This window comes from Delphinus delphis, chromosome 2 (genome assembly GCF_949987515.2).
Source record: "Delphinus delphis chromosome 2, mDelDel1.2, whole genome shotgun sequence".
Classification (NCBI taxonomy): domain Eukaryota; kingdom Metazoa; phylum Chordata; class Mammalia; order Artiodactyla; family Delphinidae; genus Delphinus; species Delphinus delphis.
This window is the reverse complement of record NC_082684.1, coordinates 54943415-54963223: the sequence shown is the minus strand read 5'-3', so window position 1 is coordinate 54963223 and position 19809 is coordinate 54943415. Positions and strand designations below refer to the sequence as shown.

General features: G+C 34.5%; 1 protein-coding gene and 1 non-coding gene across 6 annotated transcripts in view; both read left to right on the top strand.

Moving 5' to 3' along the window:
• The window catches only part of PRPF39 (pre-mRNA processing factor 39), a 37566-nt gene that overhangs the window by 16756 nt on the left and 1001 nt on the right, over positions 1–19809 (top strand). The window contains exons 1-13 of one of the 5 annotated variants that reach the window (XM_060004627.1): positions 779–879; positions 1062–1130; positions 1234–1396; positions 1525–1643; positions 6386–6553; positions 11949–12114; positions 12569–12676; positions 14068–14232; positions 14547–14673; positions 15041–15309; positions 16170–16354; positions 19141–19215; positions 19454–19574. In XM_060004627.1, the coding sequence (XP_059860610.1) occupies positions 1310–1396; positions 1525–1643; positions 6386–6553; positions 11949–12114; positions 12569–12676; positions 14068–14232; positions 14547–14673; positions 15041–15309; positions 16170–16354; positions 19141–19215; positions 19454–19574 (1590 nt within the window). In that variant the 5' untranslated portion in view covers positions 779–879; positions 1062–1130; positions 1234–1309. Of the gene's footprint in view, positions 1–753; positions 1397–1524; positions 1644–6385; positions 6554–11948; positions 12115–12568; positions 12677–14067; positions 14233–14546; positions 14674–15040; positions 15310–16169; positions 16355–19140; positions 19216–19453; positions 19575–19809 lie in introns of those variants that run through there. The other 4 variants (XM_060004628.1, XM_060004626.1, XM_060004625.1 and 1 more) reach the window with 4 other exon arrangements.
• On the top strand, positions 15379–15464 carry LOC132421479 (small nucleolar RNA SNORD127). Its single transcript, XR_009518723.1, has one exon. It is a non-coding gene; the product is annotated as a small nucleolar RNA SNORD127 (small nucleolar RNA).

Here is a 19809-nt window from a genome sequence, read left to right as displayed (position 1 = left end):
CATTTGTACATTATGGAAAGTATTAGAATCAAAGTCTAATGTTTGTAATAATTGGTGTGTGTATGTATGTGTGTATAAAATTGCTGAAATATAAAAAAATTACTTTGCTGTTTGACAGAATTAGTTCCTTCTGTTTCAAAGGATAAGATTGCATTGTAGGAAAAAGGGCTGCTGTGTGTGTGGTTTTTAAGCCTGCCGTTTATTTTGAGATAATAACAGGCATACCTCGTCTTATTGCGCTTCACTTTATTGAGCTGCACAGATACTGCGTTTTTTACAAATTGAAGGTTTGTGGCAATCCTGCGTCGAGCAAGTCTGTTGATGCCATTTTTCCAACAATATTTGCTCATTTCCTGTCTCTGTCACATTTTTGGTATTTCTTGCAGTATTTCAAACTTTTTCATTATTATGTTATGGTCATCTGTGATCAGTGGTATTTGATGTTACTATTGTAATTATTTTGGCATTTTTTAGCAATAAAGTCTTTTTAAATTAAGGTATGTACATTGTTGTTTTAGACATAATGCTATTGCACACTTAATAGACTACAGTATAGTGTAAACAGAATTTTTGTGTGCACTTGGAAACCAGAAAATTTATGTGACCTGCTTTATTGCGATAATACGCTTTATTACAGTGGTCTGGAACTTAACCCGCAATATCTCTGAGGTATGCCTGTACATTTGAAAGGAATAATAGTTTTTGTGACAAAAATTTCCAAGATGTTTAAACACCTTGTTTTATTTTCATCAGAATCACTTGATGGCTGCCAGGAAAGCGTTTGACAAATTTTTCATACACTATCCGTATTGCTATGGTTATTGGAAAAAGTATGCAGACCTCGAAAAGCGGCATGACAACATTAAACAATCAGATGAGGTGCGTACATTACTGAATAAAGTTATCTCCATTAGGTACTGTAAGCCAAATAATAACAAAACAGAGACTTTTTTTGGCTGGCAGTACCTACGATATATGGTCAAACAATTTTATAGGGTATTTTATTTGCATTTGTCACTCTTGTGGCATTTGTAGCTAATATTTTCTCTCTTTGTTGGCAGGTGCGTTAAACCTCTACAGTTTGTCAAGCTTTGCAGTGCAAGCCTCTGTATTACACTGCAGCTTAACAAGTAGGGCAGGGCTTTTCTCTCACTTACATTTATTTCTCATTTTCCAAACAATATAGTTGGTTTGCTAGTCACATTTGCTACGTCTTATTGCATTTTTGGTCAGACGCTGTCATTGATGCTCTAATGGGTCTGTGCCCTATGGTCTGTAACCCAAAGCCTGCCCACACAACCCGGTCAGAATGCAGGGACTGCTGCGCTTTGAAGATCAAGACTCTGCACGTGGGGATCAGAACATTGCCATGTTCTATCCAACCTCCACCCAAATGGTAATGGTAGATTATTTAAACAAAATTCCAGTAATTAGTATTTCTAAGGTTCACCGGATAACACAGTGTTGCCTCTCTGTTAAGAAATAATTAAATATTTGAAGTACAGTTTGTTGTTTTCTTCTTAGGTGTATCGCCGGGGGCTTCAGGCAATACCTCTTAGTGTTGACCTTTGGATACATTATATAAACTTCTTAAAAGAAACATTGGACCCTGGTGATCCTGAGACAAACAGTACAATAAGAGGGTATGTGAAACACTGATACTTAAATGTATTTAAAGATATAAATAAGTCAAGTATTCTGATATTGATAATAGAACTACTCATGAATGCTGAACTAAAAGTTTAACTTTCTTTTTCACTATTAAAAAACATGATACACATAGTAAACTTATGCATGATTATTTAAAAATGTACATAGTAAAGTCCTCCACCATTCCACACCCCCATTCCTTATGTCCGCAGTCCCTCTCCTCTCATGGTTAATTACTTGGGGTGTGTTCTTTCAGATACACATAGATGTACATATATGTGTGTATACATATTACACATATTTTTGTTTGATTTCTTAAAAAAATTAACAGAATGTTTTAGAAATTCTCCCTGCCATTTTCTTTAACCATTGCAAGAGTGTTTTATAGTATCAGGGTAGTATATTTTATTTGACCAAATTCTTATTTATAGGAAATCATTAGTGCTTCAGTGAACATCTGTTTACAAGTCAATGTTTATGTAGAACACTCTAGAAATGTAACTTCTGTCAAAGAGAATCGCAGCTATGTTTTGTCATATGTTCTTTTAAAAGTGGTAGCAATTTTAAACTCCCACAGTGTATGAGGGTAGTCATTTTCCCATAGTCATGCCATGTTTGTTTTTTTTAACCTCCAGTAGTATTTCATTATCTTAGTTCACATATCTGTAGGTTGGTCATCCTGGTTTACCATCTTTTCAAATGCTGTCTATATAAGGCATTTTTACATTGCTTGTTCATGACATTTGCTCATTTTACTTTGGGATTGTCTTTGTTACTGATTATAGGAATTTAAAATGTGTTTTTGGTTTTTATTTTCATCAAATTATTGATATGTACATGTAATTTAAAAAGTTAATGTTAAACTGCTTGTAACAAAAAGTGATTCCCTCCACCTCTCTTTAAATATTTTAGCCGTTTCTTCTGATATTTTCCAACATGTTTAAAACAGTAGCACTCTACTGCTTTCTGCTTCTCTCTCACTACCTATAGACATTATCATTCTGTTATGGTAGATGAGAATTTTTAGTTCACTTATACCCTGCTTCCCGTTCCTCACCTTTCCAGTATGGATAAGTTTCATAGCTTTTTGTTCTTCCTGTAATTACCCCTTTCCTTCCCTTCCCCCTTTTTCCCATTTGCCTGGCTTTCTTTAAACATTTAAAATTTTCTACTCCCTTCAACAGCTACTTTCAGTAGTCAGTACTAATACTGACTTTCCACAGCGTACAAATGGTATATAAGTTATTTTTTGAAACTAAAAAATGTATGTATCTAGTGTTATTCTACTTAATCTGAAGATTACAAAAAGAGAATTATGTTCTGAGAAATGTAAATTCCATTTTTTTTTCCTCTTTTTGGAGATAGCCCTCCTGGAACCTCCTCTTCTGTAATCTGGACTGGTTGCTGTATTCTGATTCTGTTGTACAGCAGTTTTTGGATTTCCTCATTATCATGGTTCTAGGAGATGTCTTTACCTTTTTCCTGGGTATCAAGCTCTATTTATTAGAGCTTGTTAGATCCTACTCTTCCTTGGTTCATGCCTGCCTTTTAGAGGAGTACATCCCATAACTTCCTGATAAAGGATGCTTGGAATGAAAAAAAATTTTTTGAATCTTTATGTCTGAAACAATTGATGGTCCAGTGGGGTGTAGAATTTTGAGGTGAAAGTAATTTTTCCTTAGGGCTTTGAAGGCATTTCTCCATCTATCTTCCGGTGTTGCTTTTGAGAAGTATTATACCATTCTTTTGAATTCTCTTTATGTGACTTGTTTTTCTTCATGGAAGCTTTTTAAATGTTCTCTTTATCTTTGTTGTAACTGCAATTGTAATGCTTTGGTGTGGACTTTCTTTTTCTAGTTAATTGTGCTTACTTAGTGGGCCTTTTCAATCTGGGATGTTTTAAAGCACATCTTTCTAGTCTTAGAAATGTTATTATTGTGTACATTCTTATTTTGATAATTTCTTTCTCTTGGTTTTCTCTGTTGTTTTCAATAGTTGAAATAGTTCAAAACCTTCTGTTTTAATCATTTAATTTTCTTACCTTTTTCCTTTTTCTCAATCTGCCAGGATTTGTTTGACTTTTTGAGGTATTTCCTTGAACCTTGTATTGGATTTTTAATAGCTGCCATAAGATTTTTAGTATCTAAGAATCTTTCCTCTTCTTTGAATATTCCTTTTCTTATAGCCTCCTATTCTTGTTATATGGCTGCATATCTTTCTATTTTAATATCCAAATTTTTTACTTTTAAAAATATTTATTAATTATTATTTTAAATACTTATTTTATTTTGATTGTGTCAGGTCTTAGTTGTGGCATGCGAACTCTTAGCTGTGGCATGCGTGTGGGATCTAGTTCCTGGACCAGGGATCGAGCCCGGGCCCCCTGCGTGGGAGCGTGGAGTCTTAACCACTGCGCCACCAGGGAAGTCCTATTTATTTATTTATTTAATTTTATTTATGGCTGTGTCTGGTCTTAGTTCTGGCATGCGGGGTCTTCATTGAGGCTTGTGGAATCTTCTGTTGCGGTGCACAGCCTTCTCTCTAGTTGTGGAGCGCAGGCTCCAGGGCGCATGAGCTCTGTAGTTGTGGCACGTGGGCTCCAGAGTGCATGGGCTCTGTAGTTTGAGGCACATGGGCTCTCTTGTTGAGGTGCTGGCTTAGTAGCCCTGCGGCATGTGGTATCTTAGTTCCCTGACCTGGGATTGAACCCGCGTCCCCTGCATTGGAAGGTGGATTCTTTACCACTGGACCACCAGAGAAGTCCCTGGCTGCATATCTTTTTAACATTTCTTTGAGGGTATTAAGGATAGTTGAAATTTTTCCCTGCCCTCAGTGCTGTTTTCTCTTTTTTGTTTGTTTGCTTGTTTTCATTTCTGATACGTTTGATCTCTGGATTTCTGCTCATGTTAAAGATTCAATACTAATAAACTGAATGGAAGTTCTGTACTACTTTGTTAGCTGGCATAAAGGGCTTCACAGTGCATGATCAGGTGGCTACTCAGGTTTTTGTTGGGGGACTCCCAGTGTTGGAATCTTTATATCTTATTCCTATACCAAGCAGTTTCTTCGTTGAAGGATCATCTGATCTGCCTGGGGAGCATATACCTAGCTTCTGAAATCCCATAGCTGAGCAGGAAAGTGGGTTCAAGGCCTCTTACCATTCATTAAGCAAACCTTCCTCTAAACATTTTGTTCATTACTTGTCATCCTTCCTCTTCCAGCTACTTCCAGTTTTCTTAGTGTCTGGTGCGTTAATTTCCTGAATCACTTTGGGATTCTGCAGAGGAATAACATGTATTTTAACTCTCTTGAAAATCTCAAACAAACATACACGTGTGTGCCCGTACCACACACACACGCGCGCGCGCGCGCGCGCTCGCATGTTCTCTCAATCCCTTATGTGTATTAAACATATTTCTCCCGGTTTTGGCACATCTTTGTTTAGGGTATCTTTATCATATAGAGGTTTTTGTTTTTTTCTTACTGTGGTTCAATTTGTAATCTTTTATTGGTTTCTGAGTTTTGTGCCTATCTTGACAAGAATATATAAATCTTGAATTTTTTTCTAAATCTTTTTATAGGCTTTTTTTTATAGTTCACTTATCTGGCATTTAGCTTTTGTCTTTTGTGAAACAGATTAACCTTAGTTTGTGTCTTTTGCAAGTCAGAGAGTAACCTTTTATTTTTTCCATTTGGAATAGTCCATCTTTTCTGCAATGATTTATTATTTTTTTATATTTTAAATTAAAAAAAATTTGTGTGCATTGATTTAAAATACTTTATCATATACTAAATTTTCACATATATATAGATCTTTTAATCCATACTTTTAATTATTGTAGCTTTCTAGTTTCTTTTGATACCTTTCAGGAAAATGCCTGCTGCTTTGTACTTTTACAAAAATGTTTTGCATCTTTGTATGCTAGATGAATGTTAGAATTTTTTTTCTCTTCCATCCAAAATTTCTTAGAGCTTTGATTGGCATTCAATTAAAGTTGTAGATTAATTTAGGTAGTGTAGTTTATACTGTTACAAATCCCTCTTGATTCTAATATTTATTTTGAAAACGTACCTAAAATTTTATCCCATTGGGATATCAAATCCAGTGATTAAAATTGCTTACAGAAATCTCTTCAGATGAGCTAAGTATTTTAAAATAAATGATTTTGTAGTAAAGTGTAACTGTGGAATTTTAGAATTAGGAGAGAATTTTGAGAGTTTTAGAATATATGTATATTTCTCATTACCTGACAAGGCAGCTGGACCCCTTGTTGGAGAGTTGTTTTGCCAGAAAATTATTTCTTAAAGTGAGATAAATTTTGTCTGTCTTTTGCCCTAAAGGAATCTATTCAACAGACATTTCAAGTTTAACAAACATTTTAGTGTCTACTGTGTTACTCTTATATGTTTGCTGTGTAATTTGCATTGCAAATTTATATCATATAAAACAATATACAGTTACATAAAATTACATTTACCTATTCCCTTTACGTTTTCCCTTTTTTAAGCAACTGTCATACACTTTTCTACTATTCCTTCTTCCTTTTAATCTCTACTTGTATAAAGTTGAATATAATTTGAATTTAGCATTATCTTCTAAAATTTAGAAATATTTTATTAGTTTCAGGAGTATGACAATGATTTGATATTTGTATATATTGCAAAATGTAGAAATAATATTTTTAAAGTGATTTTATCTTGGAAAGATAACTTAAGAGGTAATTTAATTTTACAGAACTTTTGAGCATGCTGTTCTAGCTGCAGGAACAGATTTCCGATCTGACAGACTCTGGGAAATGTATATAAACTGGGAAAATGAACAGGGAAACCTGAGAGAAGTTACAGCTATATACGATCGTATTCTTGGTATTCCAACACAGCTGTACAGTCATCATTTTCAGAGGTGAGTGGAAAAATCAGATTGTTAACATTTTTTTGTGATTACTCAGGTAATTAATTTCCAATAATGAGGATACTTATTCTCTTGAAATGTAAGATTCTATTAGACGCAAACAGGAATAAATTTTATTGCTTGATAATCGCAAGTTATATACACTTTTAGATTTTGACATTTTCAGTATAGCTTATAAAATGTTTAGGAACTTTATTGGTTTTAGACAGAAGGTTCTTTTTATCTGTTTTATAGGTGAGGAAACGATAGGAATCCTGTCTTTTGTCTAAGATATTTCAGAGTAGTGAAGGAATGAGAGAAAAGAATCTAAGTTTAATTATTCTTCATGGTTAACACAGTACATGGCACATAATAGATGCTTATTTAAAACATAATGATTTACTAAAGGTCCATTCTTGTGATTCACGTAACATCGTATATCCAAAAGAGCAAAGAATGTATTTTATGTAGTAAGTCCTGTTTATATTCAAACAATCAAAAATAATTTCAGTTTAATTTTCTACTATGATAATCTGTTATGATTGGTATCATTTCATTTTAATGAGTGCTGTTAAAACAACTAGTTCTGTGTACTGTGATTTCCATGTTTCTGATGTATTCAAAGTATCCCATTAATAAGGCTCCCACTAATACGGACTTAGTCTTTCTGAACAAGAAAGTTATGAGGACTGTGTTGATAAATGTTTGCTATAACTGCCATATTTCTGTCATAATTTTTATAACTAGTATTGTGGTAGAGCCTGTAAACTTTAGGTAGTTATTAAGTAAGTGATTTTCTAAATTTTTCTTTACTAACAAATTAGAAAACTTTATGAAACGTTTGTACAGAACTGTGGATCAATTTGCTAAGCTATGTAGACCCAGGTTAGAAACAGAAAGCATGTGGACCTGAATATACCATCTCTGTTTTTCATGAGATAGAGGAGGTGGGCAGGTTTCTAGGGTATAATGACCTAGGGAGACACTTGCTGAAAGAGATTATTAATACAAGGGTTGGCATGTGGAGACGCTTGGTGAATATTTGTTGACTGAATTTAAAAAGTTAAAATATTTTTAATTTTTTTTTAAAGCCTTTAAAGATTTAAAAAGTTTTCTGGGACAAAGCAGGTTCCTTTCATAAACCAGTTCTTCTAGGGTCTAAAGTATAGGTAAAATATATGATTATAATAATTTTATTGTTGGTAAGAAAAAAATATGACTAGGAAACAGTTATACAGACAGTATTCTGAGTGCCTTATAACTCATTTAATCGTCACAATTAACCAGATATAGGTATAGGTACTATTATTTATCTATATTTTATGGAAGTAGAGGCAAAGAAAGATTAAAGTATTTGCAAAAGGTCACAGAATTAGTAAGTGGGTGGAAGCTGATTGGAACCTAGACAGTGTGGCCCAAAGTTCTTGGTGTAGTTTTTTTTTTTTAATATTTCACTGGGCTTTTAAAAATGCATGTATGAGTATAATAGAGATTAGTGGATTGCATTACACATACTGCTTTTTAATCTACTCTTTTTCACTTAATGTAATGAGACACACTTTCCTTATGAGTATAGCAAACTCAGAAGTAGTGTTGGTATAAGTAAATCTTATAGTTTATGTAAGTAAACTAATTCACATGACTAATTGCTTTGAGAACTGCTGAAATGTTTTCTTTTGCCAAATACACTTCTCCTATTTAAAGTCAGTTATTTAGCGCTTGCCATGTACCAGATGATATGCATTTAAGTTGTGGGAATAAAGGCCCAAAGAAGATATGTATGCATTGACTTGGCCCTCAAGTTGCTCAAAAGTGTAGAAGAGGAAGCATGTGCTAAAGGAACTAAGTGCTGTATTAGAAATATTTCTATTGTGTAGGCTTGTATATTGGATATACACTGAACATTATCTCTAAGAATATATCTAATTTAAAGTCCTCCTTAGCATGAGTACTTTTGTGATAATATCTAATTCCTCAGGCCCAGTCCCTGGTAGTTCTTAAACTCTAGACATAACCTGAGTACTGATAATTTCCCAAAGGGCAGTGATGTTTTATGCTTTTATGACTGTAATACCTTTTCCATTTTCCATTTGTCTGGTGAACTCATATTCCTTAAGACCCATACAGCTTAATGTTTTCTCCGTGACACTTTTTCCAGTTCACCTAAACGGAAGTGTCTGTTTTGTCTTTTGTGCCAGCACTCTACCTACATTTATTTCATTTATCTTAGCACTGATAACACTCTTTTGAATTTATGTCTCTTGTATCCTCACATGTCTGTCATTTTCTGAGGATTTTTAATTGTTTTTGGCCTTAATACCTAGGAACAGGTATTTTCCTTTACGGAAAACCCCTAACGAACTTTTTGGCCAACCCAGTATTAGGCACTCAGCCATTCTATATTGAATGTATTAGCTTTATAGTAGAAAAAGCTAATGGAATATTACTGTTTAGTATTATGCATATTTTATCACCATGTGAAAGAAGTTTATATATATAATGTGGCGATTATTTTATTTTTATTGTATTTTATTTTTTAATTTATTTTTTGGCTGTGTTGGGTCTTTGTTGCTGTGCATGGACTTTCTCTAGTTGTGGCGAGCAGGGGCTACTTTTTGTTGTGGTGCGCGGGCTTCTCACTGCGGTGGCTTCTCTTGTTGCGGAGCATGGGCTCTAGGCACACAGGCTCAGTAGTTGTGGCTCGCGGGCTGTAGAGCACAGGCTCAGTACTTGTGGCACAGGGGCTTAGTTGCTCTGCGGCATGTGGGATCTTCCTGGACCAGGGCTCGAACCTGTGTCCCCTGCATTGGCAGGAGGATTCTTAACCACTGCACCACCAGGGAAGTCCAATTATTTTAAATTTATGTTCTATAAGTAGTTATTTTTCAGTTTTACCTTATTTGAAGTTTCTTATTTATGTCTTGACAATTTTTAATTTTAATATTTATTTGAGTATTAAATCTATTCATTTTCATACCACACATGTGAGAGTTACTTCCTCATTTAAAGTTTTTTTAAATAAGGCAATCTGTATTTTTGTCCTCCTGGTGATAAAATAGGTGAAGTTAAGCCTCTGTATCCACTGATTTTGCAAAATTTAAATTAGTTTCCAATGTTATTTACATATGTTTGTGAAAGTCTTTTTTTTTTGGCCATGCCATGCGGCATGCAGGATCTTAGTTCCCCTACCAGGGATTGAACCTGTGCCCCCCCTGCATTGGGAGCACAGAGTCTTAACCCTTGGACCGCCAGGGAAGTCCCTGTGAAAGTCTTAAAATCCATAAAAATCCAGGTGTCAGTAACCTAAATCAATTTTAAGAAACTTGGGGGAAAAAATCCATAAGGTTGGAGCATATGGTACATGTACAACCATGTCTGATAATTAGGTTGAAGAGGTAGGTCTGGGTCAGAGGCTAGGTCAGAATATGAAAGACTTCAAGGAGATTGGATTTTAACCTGAATGCAGGGTAAACATTGAAGTGATTTTGGCATGAGGGTGGGATATGATCCTGTTTACTATTTTATTTTTCATGTTTACTTTTTAATAACTTTTTTGGCTGTGTTGGGTCTTTGTTTCTGTGCGAGCGCTTTCTCTAGTTGTGGCAAGCGGGGGCCACTCTTCATCGCAGTGCACGGGCCTCTCACTGTTGCTGCCTCTCTCGTTGTGGAGCACAGGCTCCAGACGCGCAGGCTCAGTAGTTGTGGCTCACGGGCCTAGTTGCTCCGCGGCATGTGGGATCTTCCCAGACCAGGACTCGAACCCGTGTCCCCTGCATTAGCAGGCAGATTCTTAACCACTGCGCCACCAGGGAAGCCCTTAATAACATTTTTGATAGCAATATTGAGGTGGGGTTAGAAGCTGTGGGACCAGAGGCTGGAAGACTGGTTTATGTTTATCTAGCTGTAGTGAGGAGGGCATGAAGTCATATTTAGAACGTAGACTAAATTGGACCTAATATCCAGTGGAATGTAAGAGATAAGGTAGGTGGAAGAGATTCGGCAACTTAGTGGTTGACAATATCAAGATTCAAGATTAGAAATGTTGGGACTTCCCTGGTGGTCCAGCAGGTAAGACTCCACGCTCCTGATGCAGGGGGCCTGGGTTCGATCCGTGGTCTGGGAACTAGATCACACATGTGTGCTGCAACTAAGAGTTCACATGCTGCAACTAAGTGTCCGCATGCCACAACTAAGAAGCCTGCATGCTGCAACTAAATATCCCACACGCTGCAACTAAGAAGTTGGCATGCCACGACTGAAGTTCCCACATGCCGCAACAAAGATCCCGTGTGCTGCAACTAAGACCCTGTGCAGCCTAAATAAATAATAATTTAAAAAAAAGATTAGAAATGCTGAGGGTTTTGATTTGTGGATGAAAGTGACACACTTATAGACACGTTGTATATAAGGTTCCAAATTGAGATGGTGTAGATACTTTAGCTCTTCAACTTGGTGTTTTTGATTAGTTTGTGTGTGTGTGTGTGTATATATAAACTAGTGTGTGTAGATAAATGACATGTTTTTCAAAACACTCTTTGCTTAAAATCTTTATTTCTTTAGGCAGAGCGTTGGCAGTTGTATATACTAATCTGAAATTTAGGGAAAAGGTTTGGGCTTAAGTTAGTTTTAAAATCATAGTATGCTTATTATTTCAAGCTGTATTAATAAGATTGGACAGAAAGTATATAAAAATAGATGAGAACAAAATGCAGAGTGGAATCATTGGGCATACTAGCATTTGGGGGCAGGCTGGAATCAAGGAGCAGTCAGAGACTTGGAGGAAAACCAAGTGGTAACTCAGAGCCCAGGGTGAAGAAGATTCTAAAAGGAAGGTTAGTTAACAGCCTTAAGTACTGAGGACATTATTAGGATAGATGCTGTACTATAAAACAAGTATGCATTTAATTTTGCATGTAAGAGGTACTTGGTGACTTTAATTAGGGCAATTTCATTGGAGTGTTTGGCACAGACATGTGAATTCAGGAGTAATTGGGAGGTGAGGAAGGAACTGCAAAATTTGTTGATCATTTGTAAGTAATCATTTATAATTTAAACATGGATTGCTGTATTTAATTTTACAGTCACTTGACAGATGAGAAAGCCAAGATTTAGAGAAGGGAAAAACTTCCTATAAGTCAAATAATTAGTAATGGACAGAAGTAGGATTTCAATGTATGACTTGTCCACGCCTTCTTCATTCCATTGCAAAGGCAGGAAGGAAATGAAGATGTCTGTAGACTGTTTTATCAAGTGGTAAGTTATTACTGTAGAAAAGGAGAAAGGGTGTGGTGTTTTGGCTTCTTTAAATCAGAGTTCCTTTGAAAGAGTAATGTGTAGTAGAAATGTAATGTGGGATCTAAAATTATACTTCATATATAAAGCTTGTATTTTTATTGTTTTCCTTTAGATTTAAAGAACATATACAGAATAACTTACCTAGAGATCTTCTAACTGGTGAACAGTTTATTCAGCTGCGAAGGGAATTAGCTTCTGTAAATGGGCATAGTGGTGATGATGGTCCTCCTGGTGATGATCTACCATCAGGAATTGAAGACATAACTGATCCAGCAAAGGTAACCAGACTTATTAAAAAAAAATCTTTCAGTGCATGAGAAACTAAACTTTATGTCCCTTGACTGCATGTGTGGTGTGACTTGTAGCTCATATAAAATCAATTTCTGATTAAGGCAGGTGGGAATTCTTTAGCTTGTTTGATTTAGAGTAGATAATGTGTTTTACTATGAGACACCTGAAAAACTACGTTAGCTTAGAAGCATTATTTGGCCTATGTTGTGATGTACTAGCCCTGTTTTTTGTTTTTAGAAAGGCATATGAGAAAGTAGTTTATTAGGAAATACTTTTACAGATTTCAGTATTGTTAATTGTACTTTGCACATAATTGATAATGGTTAAAAACCCATCACTATTCTAAGACTATAGTATGGGTGGATAATACTTAAATGTAAGCAGTGATATTTAAAATTTTAGTATATAACTTGTGTGATTAAAATTTTTTTTCTTTCCTAGCTAATTACTGAAATAGAAAACATGAGACATAGAATCATTGAAATTCATCAAGAAATGTTTAATTATAATGAGCATGAAGTTAGTAAAAGATGGACATTTGAAGAAGGTGTAAGTGCTTGCTTTTTTGTTATTGTCATTATATGCTTCAAAATACAGATAGGAGTAATGTATTTTTGTTTTAGTTTTGAGTGATGTCTCTGCCTTTTAGTTTTGCTTATTTAAGTGATGAGGTATTTGTCCTACCTATGGCTTCCATTATCAGTTTTCCATTATTTTATCATTTTCCATTATCAATTTTAGAAACATTGAATTCAGACTTACATGAATTGCAAATTATCTTTAATCTGAACCATTTTATTACAGTTCAATTTTTAAAATCAATTTCATTGAGTTTTATGTACAACAAAATGTACCTATTTTAGGTACAGTAAAATGAGGTGTTTTTTTTTTCAGAATTCTAATTCTTTGTTTTTTTTAAACATCTTTATTGAGATGTAATTCGCATGCCATATATAGTTCACCCATTTAAAGTGTACAGTTCAGTAGTTCTTAGTATATTCACAGATAGGTACATACAGTTAATTTTAGAACATTTAATTAATGTTAATTTTAGGACATTTTCATCATCCCGAAAAGAAATCCCTTACTCTTTAGCTTTCACCCCTCTACTCCCTCATCTGCTTACTGCCCCCAACTCCCAGCCCTAAGGTACCGCTAATCTACTTTCTGTTCCTATAGGTTTCCCTCTTCTGGCTTTTCACATGAATGGAATCATGTAGTATGTGGTTTTTTGTGACTGGCTCATAAAATGAGTTTTGACAAATGTATATGCATTGTGATCACCACAACAATCAGGATATAGAACTAATCTGTCATCTCAGAACCCCTTTTCAGTCAGTAACCTACACTGCACTCCTACCCCACGCAACCACTGATCTACTTTCCTTTTTTTTTGTTGTTACATTCACTAGTTTATTTTTTAGATTCCACATATAAGTGATACCAAATGGTATTTGTCTTTCTCCTTCTGACCAACTTCACTTAGTATGATAATCTCTAGTTGCATCTATGTTGCTGCAGATTGCATTATTTCGCTCTTTTTTATGGCTGAGTAGTATTCCATTGGTGTATATATACCACATCATCTTTATCCATTCATCTTTGGATGGACACTGATCTGCTTTCTGTTACTGTTTAGAATCTGTTTAGAATTGTTCAATTCTAAAATAGTCAGCAAAGAATACAGTTTTCTGAACATAAAATTGTGTAGTTCTATTAAAATGACAGGGTAAGTGGAAAATACATTGTTTCTTCAATTTATAAAGCCTAAGTAATTAAAGGGATTTTAATTTTAGAAGTTTTTTTACTCATGAGATGTGATTAAAATTTTTTGGTTCATTATTATATTTATAATTTAAATAATTTGTATTACTGTAGTCATACATATTTTGGTGTTGGTACTGGTTTACTTTCATTGTCATGTCATGCTTTTATTACAGATTAAAAGACCTTATTTTCATGTGAAACCATTGGAAAAGGCACAACTGAAAAACTGGAAAGAATACTTAGAATTTGAAATTGAAAATGGGACTCATGAACGAGTTGTGGTTCTCTTTGAAAGATGTGTCATATCATGTGCCCTCTATGAGGAGTTTTGGATTAAGGTAAGAAAATTATATGCTCTGAAACTTGAATATATTATAAACATTGATCTAGTGACTAACCTTTTTTGTACTTCTGTTGAATGTTGTTCATATAACTATATCTGTTGCATTAGGAGATGGTCTGCTTGCAACCAGATTTGACTGCTGCATATGCCAACCTCGTTGCCTCTCTTCGTCCTTCCTTACAGAAACTAGTCTAGTGGTTCAATAAAGGTGCTGAATGGGTTTAAAAATAGAATTTTATCGTTCTGTCACATATTTAATGGCTTGTTCAACTGTAAATTTTTCAGTATTTCCTCTGTTTCTGTATGTAGTATGCCAAGTATATGGAAAATCATAGCATTGAAGGAGTGAGGCATGTCTTCAGCAGAGCTTGCACAATTCATCTCCCAAAGAAACCCATGGTGCATATGCTTTGGGCAGCTTTTGAGGAACAGCAGGGTAAGAATGAGGAAATTCAGTTGATATTTTGGGATTTAAGTTACTTTAGGATAAAGTTATAGGAATTGAGTCTTGAGAGATGGTGTAAAGCAGAGGTCAGGTAAACTTTTTCTGTAAAGGGCCAGATAGTAAATGTTTTAGGCTTTGCAGGCCATATGGTCTCTTTCCTAACAACTCTGCCATTGTAGCTCCAAAATAGCCATAGACAATAACATAAAAAAATGAACATGGCTGTTTTCCATTTCAAAAAAAAAAAAAATAGCCAGAGGGCTGGATTTAGCCTGTGGGCTGTTATTTGCCAATACCTGGCATAAAGGATATTTCATAAGTTTAAACAAAAGCATAAACATTTAATTACTATTTCTAGGTAATATTAATGAAGCCAGGAATATCTTGAGAACATTTGAAGAATGTGTTCTAGGATTGGCAATGGTTCGTTTGAGAAGAGTAAGTTTAGAACGACGGCTTGGAAATATGGAAGAAGCTGAACGTTTGCTTCAGGAAGCTATTAAAAATGCCAAATCAAATAATGAATCATCATTTTATGCTATCAAACTAGCCCGACATCTTTTCAAAATACAAAAAAACCTTCCAAAATCAAGAAAGGTGCTTTTGGAAGCTATTGAAAGAGACAAAGTATGTATTTGTGTTTTTTAGAATATCTTCCATAAAAAAAGTAGTCTTTTTTGTTGTTGTTTTTCATTTTGGCAACTATGATGAAAGGTTTGGTCTGTATGTAATATATTTCATTACTAAATGAAGACAACAGTCCCTCTAAACTGATGTTGCCATTCTTTTAAAAAATTTTCAAATTATCATTAAAAGGTTGAGAAAATTAACATTATTGGATTTTCTATTTTCTCCACATTTAGAAATTTTATGGCAAGTTTATTAAGTAGAGGGCCTGAGAACATTTTATAAACATAAGTATGGCAGTTGCCTACATTGTAACAAATGTAGCAGTGAGATTATTCTCCTTCTCTAAAGTATTTCCTTTTATATATCAACTGATGTCAAAAGATACTGTCTAGGAAATTTCTCATTTTTTAGATTTTCGGCTAATGACAGGTCTGTTTAAGACACAGGTTTATAAGAGGTTTGCTTCCAGCTGCAGTGAGGAAGATTATCTATGGTTGTGAAGATTTAGATTACTGGAAACTGTAGAGATCATTTTTTTATGTTTTATTTCATATTTGTTATGGTAGGTCAAGCTACATTAAACCCAAGATAGGATATAGGGTTTTAATTTATTGGCATTTAACAACTTGCATAGTTTAGGAGATGCTAGGATGATGTCTCTACCTACCAATGTGCTTATTACTTTTTTACCTGTTTATTAGATGTATGCTGAAAAAATTTAACATGAATTACATTTTAATACAATTTTCAATACTGAATTTTTCAAGTTGAGACATAAAAATTAAGGCATTTAAAATATCTGTGGTCTAATCAAAATATCTTAGAAATATGATTAATTGGTACTGCTTTTTACACAGGAGAACACAAAGTTATACCTCAATTTACTTGAAATGGAATATAGTGGTGACCTCAAACAAAATGAAGAAAATATCCTAAATTGTTTTGACAAAGCTATACATGGTTCATTACCTATGAAAATGAGAATTACATTTTCTCAGAGAAAAGTGGAATTTCTTGAAGATTTTGGTTCAGATGTTAATAAGTAAGATCTTAATTATATATTATTATCTATCTGAATAGTAATAGAGCACTGATAATTTTGGATGGGAATTTGATGATGAGTACAAAATAATATACTGTTAAATTTAAAATGTTTCCTAGGTTTCTTTTTCCTCGGGTATATGTGGGGGTAAATTCAGTTTTGCAGATGTCTATGTGCTTAATGAGAGGACATATGGTTTGTCTTTCCTTCAAAATTATTTTCAGAATTTTAGCGTGGTGATTTAAACAATGAGTAGATGAGAGAAAGCAGGAGGCAGGAATTCTGTGAAAAAGGAAATGGGTGAAGGATTGAACCCTGAAACACAGAAACATTTAATATATAGACCACCAAAGGTAGATGGGGTTTTCTGGAATAGGAATGCCATCTCAGATTAGAGAAGAGGATGGGTGTGGTTTTACAGATCATGCCTTAATGACCTCATCTTCATGCATTATAAAAGGCTAAAAGATGAGGGTGGGGAAAAGGACAAGTTTAAAATTTAAATCTGCAAAATAGAAGAGTAGAAATATTGATTAGAGCATTGCTGCCATTCCTTTCTTACCTGGTCTAGTAAGGAAATACCCCAATTCCTGTTAGGCAAGTGTGTATACATTTTTGATGGCTGAGTAAGATTTTAATTCAACTGAAAAACGTTTAATATGAGTTACATTTTAATACAACTGTATATGTGTGCTTGGCACATTAAAAGTTTTATAATTACCTAATGTAAAGTACATTAACAGTCTAACAGGGGAGGAGGTACTGGTCTTTTAATAGACAAAGAGAGGCTTAAAGAGAGATTAGGCAGTTTTTCCAAGGTCACTTAGCTATTACATTGTGCAGCTGGAATTAGAACCTACTTCGGAGCCTGTGTTCTTGACCACCTCATGTGCTGTATGTGTCTTCCTTTTGTTTTGTACTGAAGAAAGTATACAAAAGAAATGGCATATGTAATTCTAGCTTTTAGTCTAGTTGGATGGTGTGGTGACTAGAGAGGCTGTACATAAGTATGTGAGGTAGCATACAACTGTTAAGAAGGCTTTGATCTCTCTGGAACAGAATGTATTTGGCATCTTTCATAGAGGAGGTGGGGCTTCATTTAGTTATTACTGGATTCTTACAAGCTAAGGAGAGGATAAAATGGTGGAAGCAAATTAAAGTTCATGTAAAAAGAATATCTGCTTGATTGGAGGGTTTTATGAAGCGGTAAAAGCTTGATGCTAAATGTGCTGTGTCTTAAAAGCTAGACTGAGTTCTGAGCACATGTACACGGTTGACAGTAGGAAGCTATTAGAGTTTTGAATTAGATTAAATGACATATTTAAATTTGGCAGTAATATACAGACAAATCTGAGGTCCGACACAAGGATGCCAGTTAGGCCCTTGTAAATATAGTTATGGAGGGTCTGAGTATCAGGTCTAAGATTGTTGTATTTGAAATTTTAAAAGGGAGTGATATGGAAAATAAATGAGTTGCTTAGAAATTTAGGTAGCAGTGTAATGAATTGGTAAGGATTAATGTTCAATCAGACAAATATAGGATTAAATCCTAGCTCTCACTTAATATTTTGTATTCCTCAGTTTTCAGATTTTCTCATATGAATATTGAGTCTCTTGTTGCCAACCCATGAGTTGTTAAAGGTCTTAAGGAAATTAGTCCATTTTAAAGTCCTTTATGTTGAGTAAACACTGAACCAGAGATTATTGACAGTTTTTGCCCCTGGAATATTTTGGGACCAGTGTTACTGTTAATTGTTATTAAATGTGTACATATGCAGGCTGTCCAGGGAAGTTGAACATGCATGTAAACATCAAGGTCATTTCCACAGAAATGTTAATTATCTGTGTTCAGGTTTCTGATTCCTTAAAAAATAAGGCCATCTTTGTCTTTCTAAAAAATATTTAAGAAAATGGTAAAAGGAGGGCATTTCCTGGTTGTCCAGTGGTTAGGATTCCACACTCAAAAAGAAAATGGTAAAAGGAAAACAAAATCATTATGATTTTAAAGTCAGTTTGGCTTCAAGTGACATTGTTTTTGAAGTTTTGAGTTCCAGGTGAGACCTATAATACATACCACATTTTTTTATTTATTAAAAATTATCTTTTTAATCAATGATAACTAATTATACTGTAGTTTTATTTTAGCTCTAATTCAATTTATCACATGGCCAAAGTTTACACTTTATCCTAACTGGTGGCAGGTGTCTTTAAGAAGCATTGTTAAGTTAGATCTCAAAAGTATACAAATTATGTAACTGTCAGGACTAGTTGCATTGGACGGAAACATATTGTCAAGGTCACTGTCTTTGTCGTGTGATAGCTCCTTAGTCGGGCTCTCCCCATGTGTTACAAATAATAAAAACAGGTAGCTCTTGGCCAGTATCCCATCAGCTTTAGCCCACTGTAGTACAGAGAACAGGCACTTTTTCAGTAGCTCAGTCAAAAATCCTGGGACTTACTGACATCCTGGTTTGAGTCACATGATCACCTCTAAACCAGTCATTGGTCAGAGATACGTAGTAAGGTAATTGGCTAGGCCTGTATCTCTGAAGCCTCATTTGAACCACATGGACTGAGAAGGAAAGTGCAAGGCAGCAGTTTGCCAAAGCAGATAACATAGAAAAGGTAGCTGGGGGCAGTTTTGCCTGCTGGATCATTTTTTTTTTTCCAAAAGGATGTTCATTGCAACATGCTTTTGTTTCCCTAAGTGGAAATAACTTAAACACTTTAAAAATTTAAGTTTGGCTTTTGTCTATTCCAAAGGATTGTTTTTCCTTCCCTCTCAGGCTTCTGAATGCTTATGATGAACATCAAACACTCCTAAAAGAACAGGATTCTTTAAAAAGGAAAGCAGAAAATGGGTATGTAACTTCCTGCTGAATCAGAAAGAGATGCTTAAAAGAAGACATTTCATTGTGGAAATCCCTTTAAAGATAATTATCACCTTTATGTTGTGGTAATTTATTTTCGTGATTTGAAATCATATAAAACAGAGTGGTCAAGAACTTCAGATGAATGTACACAGGTGACACTCATCCATTTGTTAAAAGTACTTATCTGTGGGAATTCTGAAAGTTTCCATTTTGACCTTTGATTTAGATCAGAAGAACCAGAGGAAAAGAAAGCACACACAGAAGATACAACTTCATCATCTACGCAGATGATTGATGGTGATTTACAGGCAAATCAAGCTGCTTATAATTATAGTGCCTGGTATCAAGTGAGTTTACATAATTATAATTGAATTTTTTGTTAATAGATGTTATTAGAAATGCATAAATGAGGATAGTCTTTTTTTTTTTTCCTTTAGAAAAAACAACTCTGCTTTGGTTGCAGATTGTATAATACATTGTCTTGTGGTTAAGACTTGGAATTTCAGCAGTGAACACATGCTTGTTTTCTCAAATATACCTGCTTTAATTACATTTTTATATATAGAACTCAGCCATAGTTCT